We start from the raw sequence: 12,638 nt of genomic DNA, 5'->3' as shown, positions 1-12,638 counted from the left end.
CCAACCTATAATGCATGTTTTGGAATGTGAGAGGAAACCTCAGTACGTGGTGAAAAAAATGAATGCAGGCCCTATGTGAGTCAGACAACAGACAGTGCACAGATCGACAATAAATGTATCTCAGGATTACTGGCGGGCTTTGTATCGCTTGAGGAGTCTGCTATCAATACGTTTGTATTTCCTGCCTTAACGAATGCATACCCGATTAAATGTTTTTTTTCCCGTTACAGCTCTAACGCCATACGACCGAATAATTGTCATGTTCACAGTGCATTATTATTTTAATTTATAGTGGAGACTGGTGTTCATTTCTCCATAAACAGTTTGCTATGTCACTTTTTCAAGAGGTAAAACATGTCAACCATTGTAGCTGTAGCAAAAAATATTGATCATTCATTCATTCATTTTCCGAGCCGCTTATCCTCTCGAGGGTCACGGGGATGCTGGAGCCAATCCCAGCTAACTGTGGGCATTAGATGGGGTTAACCCTGAATTGGTTGCCAGCCAATCGCAGGGCACAAGGAGACGAACAACCATCTGTGCACACACTCATACCTAGGGACTATTTAGAGTGTTCGATCATCCTACAATGCATGTTTTTGGGATTTGAGGGGAAACTGGAGTACCCGGAAAAAACCCACTCAAGCACGGGAAGAACATGCAACTCCACACAGGAAGGCCGGAGCCCGGGATTGAACCCTTAATGCTAACCACGCTGTGCTCCGTGCTGTTAATAAACGAAATAAAAAAAATCCTACTTGAGAAATGGTAGTAAAAGTAAAGGAATTAATCAGAAGTTAAAGATTTATTAGGAAAATACTGAATTTTACGGATTTTAAGTTGCACTTTTTTCAGCTTGGCTGGGCGTCCGACCCCCCCCCCCCCCCCCCCCACACACACACACTTTGATCGCTGATAGCCTGTTATTGTTGTGTATGTTAGGCTATCGTTACCCAAAAACTTAATATTGTTAACAGCTGCCTATTTAGCCTGTTGTCCTCCATTTCAATATTATTTCAATGTAAACGGTTTGTTCTTGGTTTATAAAAATTACTCCTCAAAATGCGACTTATACTACAGTGTGACTCATGCCCCCCCCCTCTCTTGAGTGTGCATTTTTTAGCTGGTCCAACTTATACTCGGGTGCGACTTATAGTCCGAATAATACAGTACAATGGAAGGAATTTATGAATTCCTTTTTTACTTTTGAAATGTTTTATTTATTATTTTTTAAATATATTCATAGACTTCATAATATATTGGCGGAACACGGGGTGCGGGGTCGATTAATAGAGGGCCTGCATTGTTGGCGTCAAAGCTAACCGAGTGGAATCACAGACAAAGCGCTTTTTTCGTTGAAAATTCTTGTGAATTAATGCTTGGATCCCTGAATTCTTTATAGATATGGACACAAAACAGTCTCGAGTCATGGTTAAACGCATAAAAAAACAAAACAAAAAAAAGTGGCGTTTGCGTAAATATTGCGGACTATGATCCTAGTCAGTAAGCAAATGTAGCGGCCGCCTTATGTAAACAGAGCTTTTCCAGTAAAAATTCCTGTGAATAAATGCTTAAATCCCTGAATTCTTTATAGATATGGATGTAAAACAGTCTCGATTCGTGGTTAAAAGCAAAAAAACAAACAAAAACAAACTAGGCCTGCAAGCAGGACTGAACGGGCCCTCGCAATCTAGCGCAACTCGGACGTCACGCAACTCGGACAGTGTGCAGGTCAGGGTGGTGGCAGATCGTCCTCTCTAATCATTGCATTGGAACCTAACATGCTCGAAAGTCGCCCATTTACATTCACACACCTAAGAGATAAAAACCCCTATTGGAGAGAGTTCTACAAAAAAGGATCGAATAAAGGGTTGTCACGGCAAAAGACAGAGACATGTGGGCATGGGCCGCAAAATAAGTATTTCAAAAGGTCTTGAAACTACAATGACCAACCTGAAAAGAACTGGACATGTATTGGAAAAACGACTGACTTTCTATTGCCACTAGTTGGCGCTGTAGGGTTGATGCAAATGACCCCTACAGGACCCTTCAGAGTATGACTCAACAAGCACGAGATGTTTGGTGCAGATATGTTATAGAAGTTATGACTGTTTAAAACTTGTGGTGGGACGAAATGGCTTCAGTCATTTTCACTTCTCCTTTTGGACTCTTCTGCTTCAACCAAACCTCAGTATTTTTCATTAGGCACCTGAACACATGTCTTATGGCTCCCCTGATGCAGGTTTCAGGTGAATATATTTTTTTTCCTTGGAGGAGGAGCCTGTTTAGTAAAAAAAGACATTTCCTGTTCCCAATAGGGGGCGCTAGGCCTAATGGGTAATGTTTCAATGCACTCGTGTTAAAGGTGGGATCCCGCAAATACATGCCAGATATGAAAAAGATTGAACGTTGTGTCAAGGAGCTATTAGTCTTTTACCGAATTTGTCATTTTGCCGAAAAAATGGCCGACTTTGGCACCACGCCCAGGTCAGACACATGAATGAAAACACACCATTTTGAAAATTTTAGATCTCCTATGTCTCCTGAATAGTCTCACGAATTTTGAAGATGATCCAACTAACTCCTTCTGTGACAAGGTCTCAAATGTGCACCCTGTTAATTGATAAAAATTTAACATCCGATCCAAAGTACCCAATTTCCGGTTGGGTTTGGAATATGGGTTCAAGAGACTTTTTGGAGCAGTTTTGCACATGGTATCGACTCCCCAAATTTCATTGCTCTACGTTTAAAAAACCTAATCGGAAACGCCTTTTTGAAAAATTCAAGGGGGCGCCACTGAGCCATTTTGTTACATTTTTTTGTAACGTCGCAACATTATCGAAATCCACGCAAAGCCGCATGTATGTGCAAAATTTGGTTTTCGTGCATGTTCAGGCCTCCAAATGTAAACTATACTACAAATGGATAAAAATTTCACATTCGATCCAAAATACCCGATTTTCTGTTGGATTTGGAAAATGGGTGCAAGAGACTTTTTGGAGCAGTTTTGCATAACGTATGGGCTCCCCAAATTTCATTGCTCTACGTTGAAAAAACCCAATAGGAAAGGCCTTTTTTAAAACTCCTTTCTGTCGCCACTAGTTGGCACTGTAGAGTTGATGCAAATGACCCCTACAAGACCCTTCAGGGTATGACTCTCAACAAGCACGGAAAGTTTGGCGCAGATATGTTGTATATCTGCCGAGTTATGACTGTTCAAAGTATTTTGGAGACAAATTGTTGACGGTTATTTTCACTTTCATGTTTGGACCCCTCCGCTTCAACGAAACCTCAATATTTTTCATCAGGCACCTGAACACAGGTCTTAAGGCTCCCCTGATGCAGGTTTGAGGTCAACAGATTTTTTTCCCTTGGAGAAGGAACCTGTCTCGTAAAAAAAGGCATTTCCTGTTCTCACTAGGGGGCGCTAGGCCTAATGGGTAATATTTCAATGCACTCGTGTTAAGGGTGGGATACCGCACATACATGCCAGATATGAAAAAGATTGAACGTTGTGTCAAGGAACTTTTAGTCATTTACTGAATTTGTCATTTTGCCGAAAAAATGGCCGCCTTTGGCACTACGCCCAGGTCAGACCCGTGAATGAAAACGCACCATTTTAAAAACTTAAGATTTCATATGTCTCCTGAACAGTCTCACCAATTTTGAAGATGATCCAACTAACTCCCTCGGCGGAAAGGCCTCAAATGTGCACCCTGTAAATCGATAAAAATGTCATATTTGATCCAAAATAACCGATTTCCTGTTGGGTTTGGAATATGGGTGCCAATGCTTTTTGGAGCGGTTTTGGTCGACTCCCCAAATTTCATTGCTCTACGCTGACAGACCCTAATGTTTTAGGCCAATTTTAAAATTTCAAGGGGGCGCCACTGAGCTATTTTGTTACATTTTTTTTCAACGTTGTAAAATTATCGAAATTTACAATTTTCCGCACGTAGGTGCAAATTTTGGTGACTTTTCGTGCATGTTCAGGCCTCCAAATTTGCCGTTTTCATTTGCCATGAAAAAAAAAAAAAAAATCCTTTGCAAAACAATAGGGCCTTCGCACGCTTAGTGCTCGGGCCCTAAAAAATGTGCCGTTAGCATTCATTTTAAATAAAAATTGCGAACTATTATGCTAGTCAGCAAATTTCGTGGCCACCTTATGTAAACATAGCTTTTCCGGTGAAAATTCTTGTGAATAAATGCTTAAATCCCAGAATTCTTTATAGATATGGACATAAAAGAGTCTCCATTCTTTGTTAAAAGAGCAAAAAAAAAAAAAAACAGGCAGTTAGCATTTATTTTACGTAAATATGTCGAAGAATGATGCTAATCTGTTAGGCAATGTGGCGGCAGCCTTACAACAAGGAGCTTTTTACATTGAAAATTCTTGTGAAAAGACAAAAACTATAATAATGACCTTGAATTCTTGAACAAATCACTCCTGAGACAACCCTTCCTGTTTGTATGCGGTACAGCTTTCGTACTGTTTCAACCTAAATCTGGCGTTGGATCGCTGCATGTGTTGCTGCGACCGACTGCGAATAACTGAAGTGGATTTTGGGATGGCCGCCTACTTGAAGGCGTGGCTCAGTGAAGGTAGAATCTGACCAGTCAATAAAATTATTAAGTCTATGATATATTTTTAAAATATTTTTTGATAACAAAATATAGTATATAGTAGAAATAACTGCCAAATGTCCCAAAACCCTTAATAGTCTTGAAAATACGGTACATGGAAAAATCTTTGAAAAACATTTCAGTCTTCTCTTTTCTAGCAAAAAATAACAACAAAAATCACAAATGACAATTTCAAACCTAACATGCATTTATACAGAATAAAAGCTGAAGTTATCAGTTGAAATCACACATTTTTTAGGATGATGATCTGCAGCTTGGCACTATTCTGTACTTAGAAGAATAAAAACACCACACACATTTATCCCCCATGGGCCTTTGCCTTCTTGTATAACAACCTCGTTGTAAGAAGAAGAAAAAAACAAAAATTCTAAATTTGTTTCCTCATCCTCTTAGATGACTCTCTTCGAGTGTGTGTCCACTCTGGGCCAGGGTGCTGCACCAGTAAGATGGAGGACAGTTACATGGCTGCGGTTCGTAGCGAGACTCAGCAGAAGATGCGATCCTTCAGCTTTGAGCTCAAGTACCTTATTGCTGGACACAGCAAAGCCTACCAAGGTGAGAAAAAGTTTGAAACAGTGACTAATATGTAAAACAAAATATCCATCAATTTCTGTACTGTGGCACTTGTCTTCTGTACTCCAAGGATGAGTTAGAGCCTTTCCCAGCTGATGCAGGATAGACGCTGGACTGGTTACCAGCCAATCAGTGTACAAATATATACAAATAACGATTCATAATTACATCAACTGACAGGAGTTTTCAATTTCATGTATATTGTGGCATTGTGGTCGGAATGCAGCATACCTAGGCAAGCACAGGGACAAATTCTAACTGCGCATGGAAGGTCACAGCTGAAATTTGAACAACCAGGCTTAGAAATGTGAGGCAAACATGCTAAGGACTATACTATGATGAATAGAGAAAACATTTACAATAAATAAACAGTTCTTTCAATTTTCATTTGTTTTTTTTAATAATTTGAATGCACTTAAACATATTTTGGGTTAAAGTGATGATAGTTGACAAGCATAAATAATGTGTCAAGTGATTGGGGATTTTAGTGCTTAAACAATTCTGTCAAGTGCTTAGAGGACCCTATGTCATTCCCACTTTGTGTGTCTATCATGAAATAGCTAGTTTGTGTCAGGTTTATGGTGTGAGGCCAGTTTATTTAGTGAGGCACCACAGTGGCTAGCCAAACAAACAACTGATGTCCGATGGTCTATGAGTAGGCAAACTCTCATAGAGAATGGAAGTGGAAAACTTTGTTACTATCTTTCTCTTCGCTTTCTGTGCCAATCCGCATCTGAGGCTGTGATAATCGGGTTTTGTTTGTGACCAATGAGAGTGCGAGAGCCGAAGAATGTTTACATTCAGTACGTATCCCTACCAAAGTGTTGTTGTCACGGGCAACAGCCGGTCTCTAACGGCTTTCTTTGAATAGGAGGGAGAATACTCTTCTTGTCCACATGTCTCTCAGCTCTATTCACCAGTAAGTGTGTGTGTATGTTTGTGAAAGAGAGAGATACGCATAGGGTGCACACAATTTTAGAGGGTTGGAGTTGACGAGACCCGAACAGATATAGAACATATTAGGTGTCTTGTTTTTTCTTGCCTGCTTGCCTGGTATTCAAACATTTTTGATAACTACACTAGCGATCGAAAATGGTCAGACATAATTGTCTTATTTAGTCTTGTTTTCTTTGAAGGAGACGAGAATGAGTTATATCTGAGACTTTGATGAGACAAATTCGAGACATGAGCCTTAGAGAAAAAAAACAAACAAACAAAAAAAACGATGACTCGTTACACTCGCACCCCGAAACCTTCACTGATGATCTTGGCTTCCGACAATGTAATGCCGAGTGTTTCTGAGTTGCCTGTGTTATCCTTTCTGGGTTTTTTTTTTCTGGTTGCCTGACAACCTGGGGCAGGGACTAACCAGACCAGTACCCTATTTGAGAAGTAAACATGCATGCAATGTTTGTTGTGTGAAATTAGTTTGTTGTGTAAAGTGTAATCTTGACAAACATAAAATTCAACATAAACATGACACTTGGCAAAAAGCTACATGCGAGCCAGGCCTGTTTAAAACTGCCTCTGAAATGACAATCCACCTGGTGGAGCCTTCTGGACACACTCTTGGCACGCAGATACGCCCACTTTTGTGCAGAACGGACTTTCAAATTCCCAAATAGGTACAACGACACTTGTGCTGATGAAAAAAAATCAAAACGTGGTGTTATTACTTGAGTGCAACTGCGTTGCTTATGAAGCTGGAGCCTGAGAGCTGAGATAAATGGTCTGGTATAAAGCAGGAAGGGTTATTTACCTTAATACCAAGGGCGTAGGTTTGCATAGGAACGGTAGGGACATAACACTACCAACTTTTTAGGATGCTTAAATTGTCCCCACCAACTTTTAAGCAACCTTATTTGCATTATATAATGACTTCAGTTATATAGGTAATTTACATTGTCTCCCCATATGTTGTAAGGATAGAATTGACCCTACCATTATTAAGTGACTTATTTTCATTATGTTCAAACTTACATTTACCCCTTTTCACTGCTGAGTGTCCCAGTCCATTTTTTCCCCTCAAATGGACCTATGATTGGCCGGCTTGACACCCACACACACACTCACAGCCCCAGCCCCATGCCAAATCCTCTACCACCTTCGAAGAAGAGGGATATTACAAGTTTTTTTTTTTTTTTTCCGGTCAGCAGCACTTGCAGCCACTGTATTTAATGTAAAAAGACGTTAATGTTGTGAAGGTGGCGAAAACACCACTAATTTTGCTACTGAAAGTCCGACCTGTATCATTGTTAGCATAACATTAAACTGTGTGAATTTGCTAACCTGCAAAACTTGAGTAGGAAGCTGCTTAGAGAGAAGTATCCTCCTGTATGTATTTTGTACTGTTAACGTTAATTAAACGGTGAGAAATGTAGTGAACTGAGGATTATCCCTATCTCCCCCCCAACTTTAATCTTTATTTGATTTATGTGGTTTTAAAGCAGCCCAAAGGAGCTTTCATTCTTTTGTTGAGTTTGGCTGTGTTTGTGGACAAAATCAGTAGTGTCTTACCTGAAGGAAGGCTGAATTTTTATTTATTTTTGTTATTCCTAAACTAAGAGTTTTTTTCCTGTTATATTTAATTTATATATTTATAGGTTATACAATATATACGTTGTATTAATTTCTCAACAATGTTGAGTGGTCTTAAGACAAATGTTTATTTTTTTGCATTCCTGGATAGTTAAGAGATTATTAACAAGTTCGTATTTATTATTTTAATTTAAATTTGAATTATGTTCCGACACTGAAATATAAATTTGCTAATTAAATCCACACATTTATTCTGGAAGTTTTCAAACTGTTTTAGTAGTTTTTTAAAACAAAGGTTTGAACGGAACAGTGAATCACCAAAACCAATACATATGAAAGTTAGTATAAGTCAATACAGATGTATTTCGCATTGATGATTTAGCCTATCAATTAATTAATAAGGTTTACATTCATGAGAAATGTAGCCCTGACCCCATTTAGCGAATCTGTTTGGTCTTATTAATGTCTCGTCCCCAGCAAAAAGTGTACATGCAGGTTATGCTGTTATATCATCCCTATCAATGTTGAGACCAAACTTACGCCCTTGCTTATTATTACCATTTCAGATCTGCTCATTTGCAGAGAAGGTCGGCAAACAAAGATAATTGGAAGATATTAACAAACAGCGTAGATAACAACATTCAATCAAGCTCCGTTTATGCGACAATGGCAACGCTGGTAACAATGCAAAAACAAAATTTGAATACGCCTTCAAGAGTGGAATTCTTGAAAACATTCCCCCATGTCTTCGTCGACTAAACTGTTGACAATGTAAAAGTAGGTTTGGGGTGACAACTGTCTTCTGTACTCCAAAGAGTAGGTGGCGATAATGCGCCAATATATTTGCCAGTGAAGGGGGTGAAGATACTTTTGATGTCAGTTTTAGATACGTTGAGCAACAGCTCAACCTCCTCGTCAGTCCACACAAAAATTACTCTGGTTTATGCGCTTCGCCAAGTTGTTATTTGACCAGACAAAAGAGGAAATAGCTGAGGGAAGGTTTACACGGAAGAATCAGGTTTTGGTGGTGCTGCCACCAACACATTGGCAATGCATACTACATTGGTGAATTGGAGTTTTCATGCACTTTTTCGCTTTCAATTACACAGAGTTTTCCCCATACATGATAGTCGTGTAAACGCGTGATTAAAATAATGGCAAAATGCCACTTTTGTGTTATTTTTTTAAATTTATTTTTACCTTGTTTATTCGGAGAAAGCAGCAAACAGGTAGGGGTTTTGGGGGAACAGAAGAAAAGAAGGAGAGAGACAGAAGCACAAACAACAACAAGAAATACATTGAACGCCTACACTAACTAAATATGAATATGTTGGTGCTATCGTTAGCTAGTTGTAATTCCGGTTGACACCATGTGGGGGGCCTGATAACCAATGAAAGGGGGGGGGGTCTGAGAGATAAGTGATTGGGAGGGGTGATGTGTACACAAATCAGCCATGTGGTCTGGAACCCATTAATTGTGTGAATCCCTTGTGAGTGTGAGTATGTTGGCATCCTATTCTATGCTGTCTCATCACTAATCCTGACTCCGGGGTTTTGAACTAGAGTATGTCTAATTTCTCATAGTTGTGTGTGAGCCAGTTTTGCGTTATCGCGTAAGATCATTGTCGTCTCAACGTGGCCTTAGTATTGAATTGGACAGCTGGAAATAAATTTAAATTCCACGATCTGTCCCTTTATCACAAATATTGTATTATATATTATACTGTGAAGCCAAACGGGCCGCTATTTGACCATGTCTGCTTTAGACAAGGGGTGTGTAAGTACTCTAACCTAATTATAAAATTTAATACAATATTTAATGTTTGCTTTGAAATATAGGCTTTGAAATATGATTCATTTTATTAACATGGCTAAATGCCTTTTTGTTCTGACTGTATGTGCGTTGTCCTAAATGCACTTTTGTCTTGGAGGCTTAATTGTTGTAATACTGGAGTGTCTCTGCATACTGGAGACAAATTTCATGTGTGTTTCTAACATACTTGGTCAATCAAGATCAATCAAAATTGTCGCCCTAATGGATTGAACTGATGGTGAGCGACCCTGATTTTCTTCAACAGATTAGCTGACTCTCAAAGGATCCCTCTCCTAAACACCTTCATTATAGACCACTAAGTAACTGAGACATGTCCAGAGAGTGGTTGTCGTCAGGCTCTGTTTTACACCCTGTCCACTTCCCTGGTGTGTGTTGGTATTTGTGTGTGTGCTTGTAAATATGCTGTCTGCATATTTCATCTAGCACTATAAGATCCCATTGCCCTATTCCCCACATCACAGCTGTCATCCAATCACCTCAACTGGAGAGAAGGTCACATGAACCAAGGAGTTTTAGCCTTGTCACTTGATGCTGTTTGTTTTTGAGTAGCCATTGCCAGGACATGGGCATGCAAATCTAAAAGGCAAGACGTTCACACCCAGTACTTAAGAGTGTTTGATCCTGACATATTCAGACTTAGTTTTATTTGAATTAATATACTGTGGTATGAAAAACTATCTGAACCTTTTGGAATTTCTCACATCTCTGCATAAAATCATCATCAAATGTGATCTGATTTTTGACAAAATCACACAGATGAAAAACACAGTGTCTGCTTGAACAAAAACCACCCAAACATTTATAGGTTTTCATATTTTATTGAGGATAGTATGCAAACAATGACAGGAAGGGGAAAAATAAGTAAGTGAACATCACATTTAATATTTTGTGCCCCCCCCCCCCCCTTTGGCAGCAATAACTTCAACCAGACACTTCCTGTAGCTTCAGATCAGTCTGGCACATCAATCAGGTCTAATCTTGGCACATTTTTCTCTACAAAACGGCTGTCGTTTCGTCAGATTCCTGGGCTGTCTGGCATGAATAGCTTTCTTTAGGTCATACCACAGCATCTCAATGGGGTTCATGTCTGGACTTTGACTTTGCCACTCCAGAACATGTATTTTGTTCTTCTGATACCATTCTTCAGTTGATTTACGTCTGTGTTTTGGATCATTGTCTTGTCGTAGCATCCATCCTCTTTTTAGCTTCAACAGTCTGACAGACAGCCTCAGGTTTTCCTGCAAAACATCCTGATTAACTTTTGAATTCATTCTTTCATTCATGATTGCAAGTTGTCCAGGCCCTGAGGCAGCAAAACAGCCCCAAATTATGATGCTCCCTCCACCATGCTTCACGGTGGGGATGAGGTGTTGATGTTTGTGAGCTGTTCCATTTTTCCTCCACACATGACGTTGTGTGTTACTCCCAAATAATTCAACTTTGGTTTCATCAGTCCACAAAATATTTCGCCAAAATTTCTGTGGAGTGTCCAAGTGCCTTTTTGCGAACATTAAACGAGCAACAATATTTTTTTTAGACAGCAGTGGCTTCCTCCATGGAGTCTTCCCATGAACACCATTCTTGGCCATAGTTTTACATATAGTTGATGTGTGCAGAGATATTGGACTGTGCCAGTGATTTCTGTAAGTCTTTAGCAGACACTCTAGGGTTCTTTTTTACATCTCTGAGTATTCTGCGCTGAACTATTGGGGTCATCTTTGTTGGACAGCCACTCCTTGGGAGAGAAGAAACAGTGCCAAACTCTCCAATTGTAGACAACTTCTCTGTCTATTGATGAACATCCAGACTTTTAGAGATGGTTTTGTATCCTTTCCCAGCTTTATACAAATCAACAATCCTTAATCGCAGGTCTTCAGACAGCTCTTTTGACCGAGCCATGATGCACATCAGACAATGCTCCTCATCAAGACAATTCTTACCTGGTGTGTGTTTTATAGTGGGCAGGGCAGCTTTAAATCACTCATCAGTGATTTGGCACACACCTGACTTAAAATCTTTGGTAAGAATTGGTTTCAGTTGCTCTTTGAGTCTCCTCAGGCAGAGGGTTCACTTATTTTCCCCCCTTCTGTCATTGTTTGCATGCTATCCTCATTAAAATATCAAAACCTATAAATGTTTGGGTGGTTTTAGTTAAAGCAGACACTGTATTTTCATCTGTGTGATTTTGACAAAGATCAGATCACATTTGATGGTGATTCTATGCAGAAATAGGACAAATTCCAAAAGGTTCAGATAGTCTTTCATACCACTGTGCAACTTTTTGAGATAAGCCCACCTGTCAAGTAGTTCATGTTAGACTGGAAAAGCTAATATGCCAACAGATTTAATATGCTGCTGTTGAAATTTGAAAATTTACTCTACGTTGATACATAACATATTGCTATTATGTGGACCGCCAGGTGGCCACAGCTGTGCAAATTTGTTTAAGCACACGCAGACATTTATGTTAACTGACCCATGAGGTGGTAAAAGTCACAGATAAAAAGGTGTCCCCTCTCTCTCTCTTTCGTTCTCTTGTACCCAGTTGTGTGTGTGTGAGGGAGGTGCGCGTGTGCACATTTATGTGTGTAAGAATGCCATTAGATTGACATCAGCATGTTCAAATGGCAAGTTTCAAACATAGACACGCATTACAGGCATAGTCACTGCAGATGGTATGGACCCGTGTACTGTAAACTCACTGGCCACTTGATTAGGCACACCTGTTCAACCGCTTGTAATGCAAATTTCTAATCAGCCAATCACATGGCTGGAACACAATGCATTTAGGTATGTAGACTCGAAATGTTCAAGAGAATATGCTGCTTTTCAAAGTGAGCATCAGGATGGGGAAGCAAGGTGATTTACAGTAATTGAGTTTGATCATGGTATGTTTTTTAGTGCCAGACGAACAGGTCTGAATATTCCAGAAACTGCTGGGATTCTCCCCCACAACCATCTCTGGGGTTTACAGAGATGTACTCAAATAGCCTCCACAGTCACCAGATTACAATTCAATAGAGCACATTTGGGATGTGGTGGAATGGGA

General features: G+C 39.7%; 1 protein-coding gene across 2 annotated transcripts in view; it reads left to right on the top strand.

The window, feature by feature from the left end:
- Positions 1 to 12,638, top strand: part of LOC130918832 (glypican-5-like) — a 79,325-nt gene that overhangs the window by 11,338 nt on the left and 55,349 nt on the right. For both annotated transcript variants that reach the window (XM_057840939.1, XM_057840938.1), the window contains one exon: positions 5,038 to 5,199. In XM_057840939.1, coding sequence (XP_057696922.1) covers positions 5,038 to 5,199 — 162 coding nt within the window. The remainder of the gene's footprint in view (positions 1 to 5,037; positions 5,200 to 12,638) is intronic.

The sequence above is a fragment of the Corythoichthys intestinalis genome, chromosome 7, assembly GCF_030265065.1.
Source record: "Corythoichthys intestinalis isolate RoL2023-P3 chromosome 7, ASM3026506v1, whole genome shotgun sequence".
Lineage (NCBI taxonomy): Eukaryota > Metazoa > Chordata > Actinopteri > Syngnathiformes > Syngnathidae > Corythoichthys > Corythoichthys intestinalis.
The sequence above is the reverse complement of the archived record's forward strand: the minus strand, read 5'-3'. Positions and strand labels throughout refer to the sequence as shown.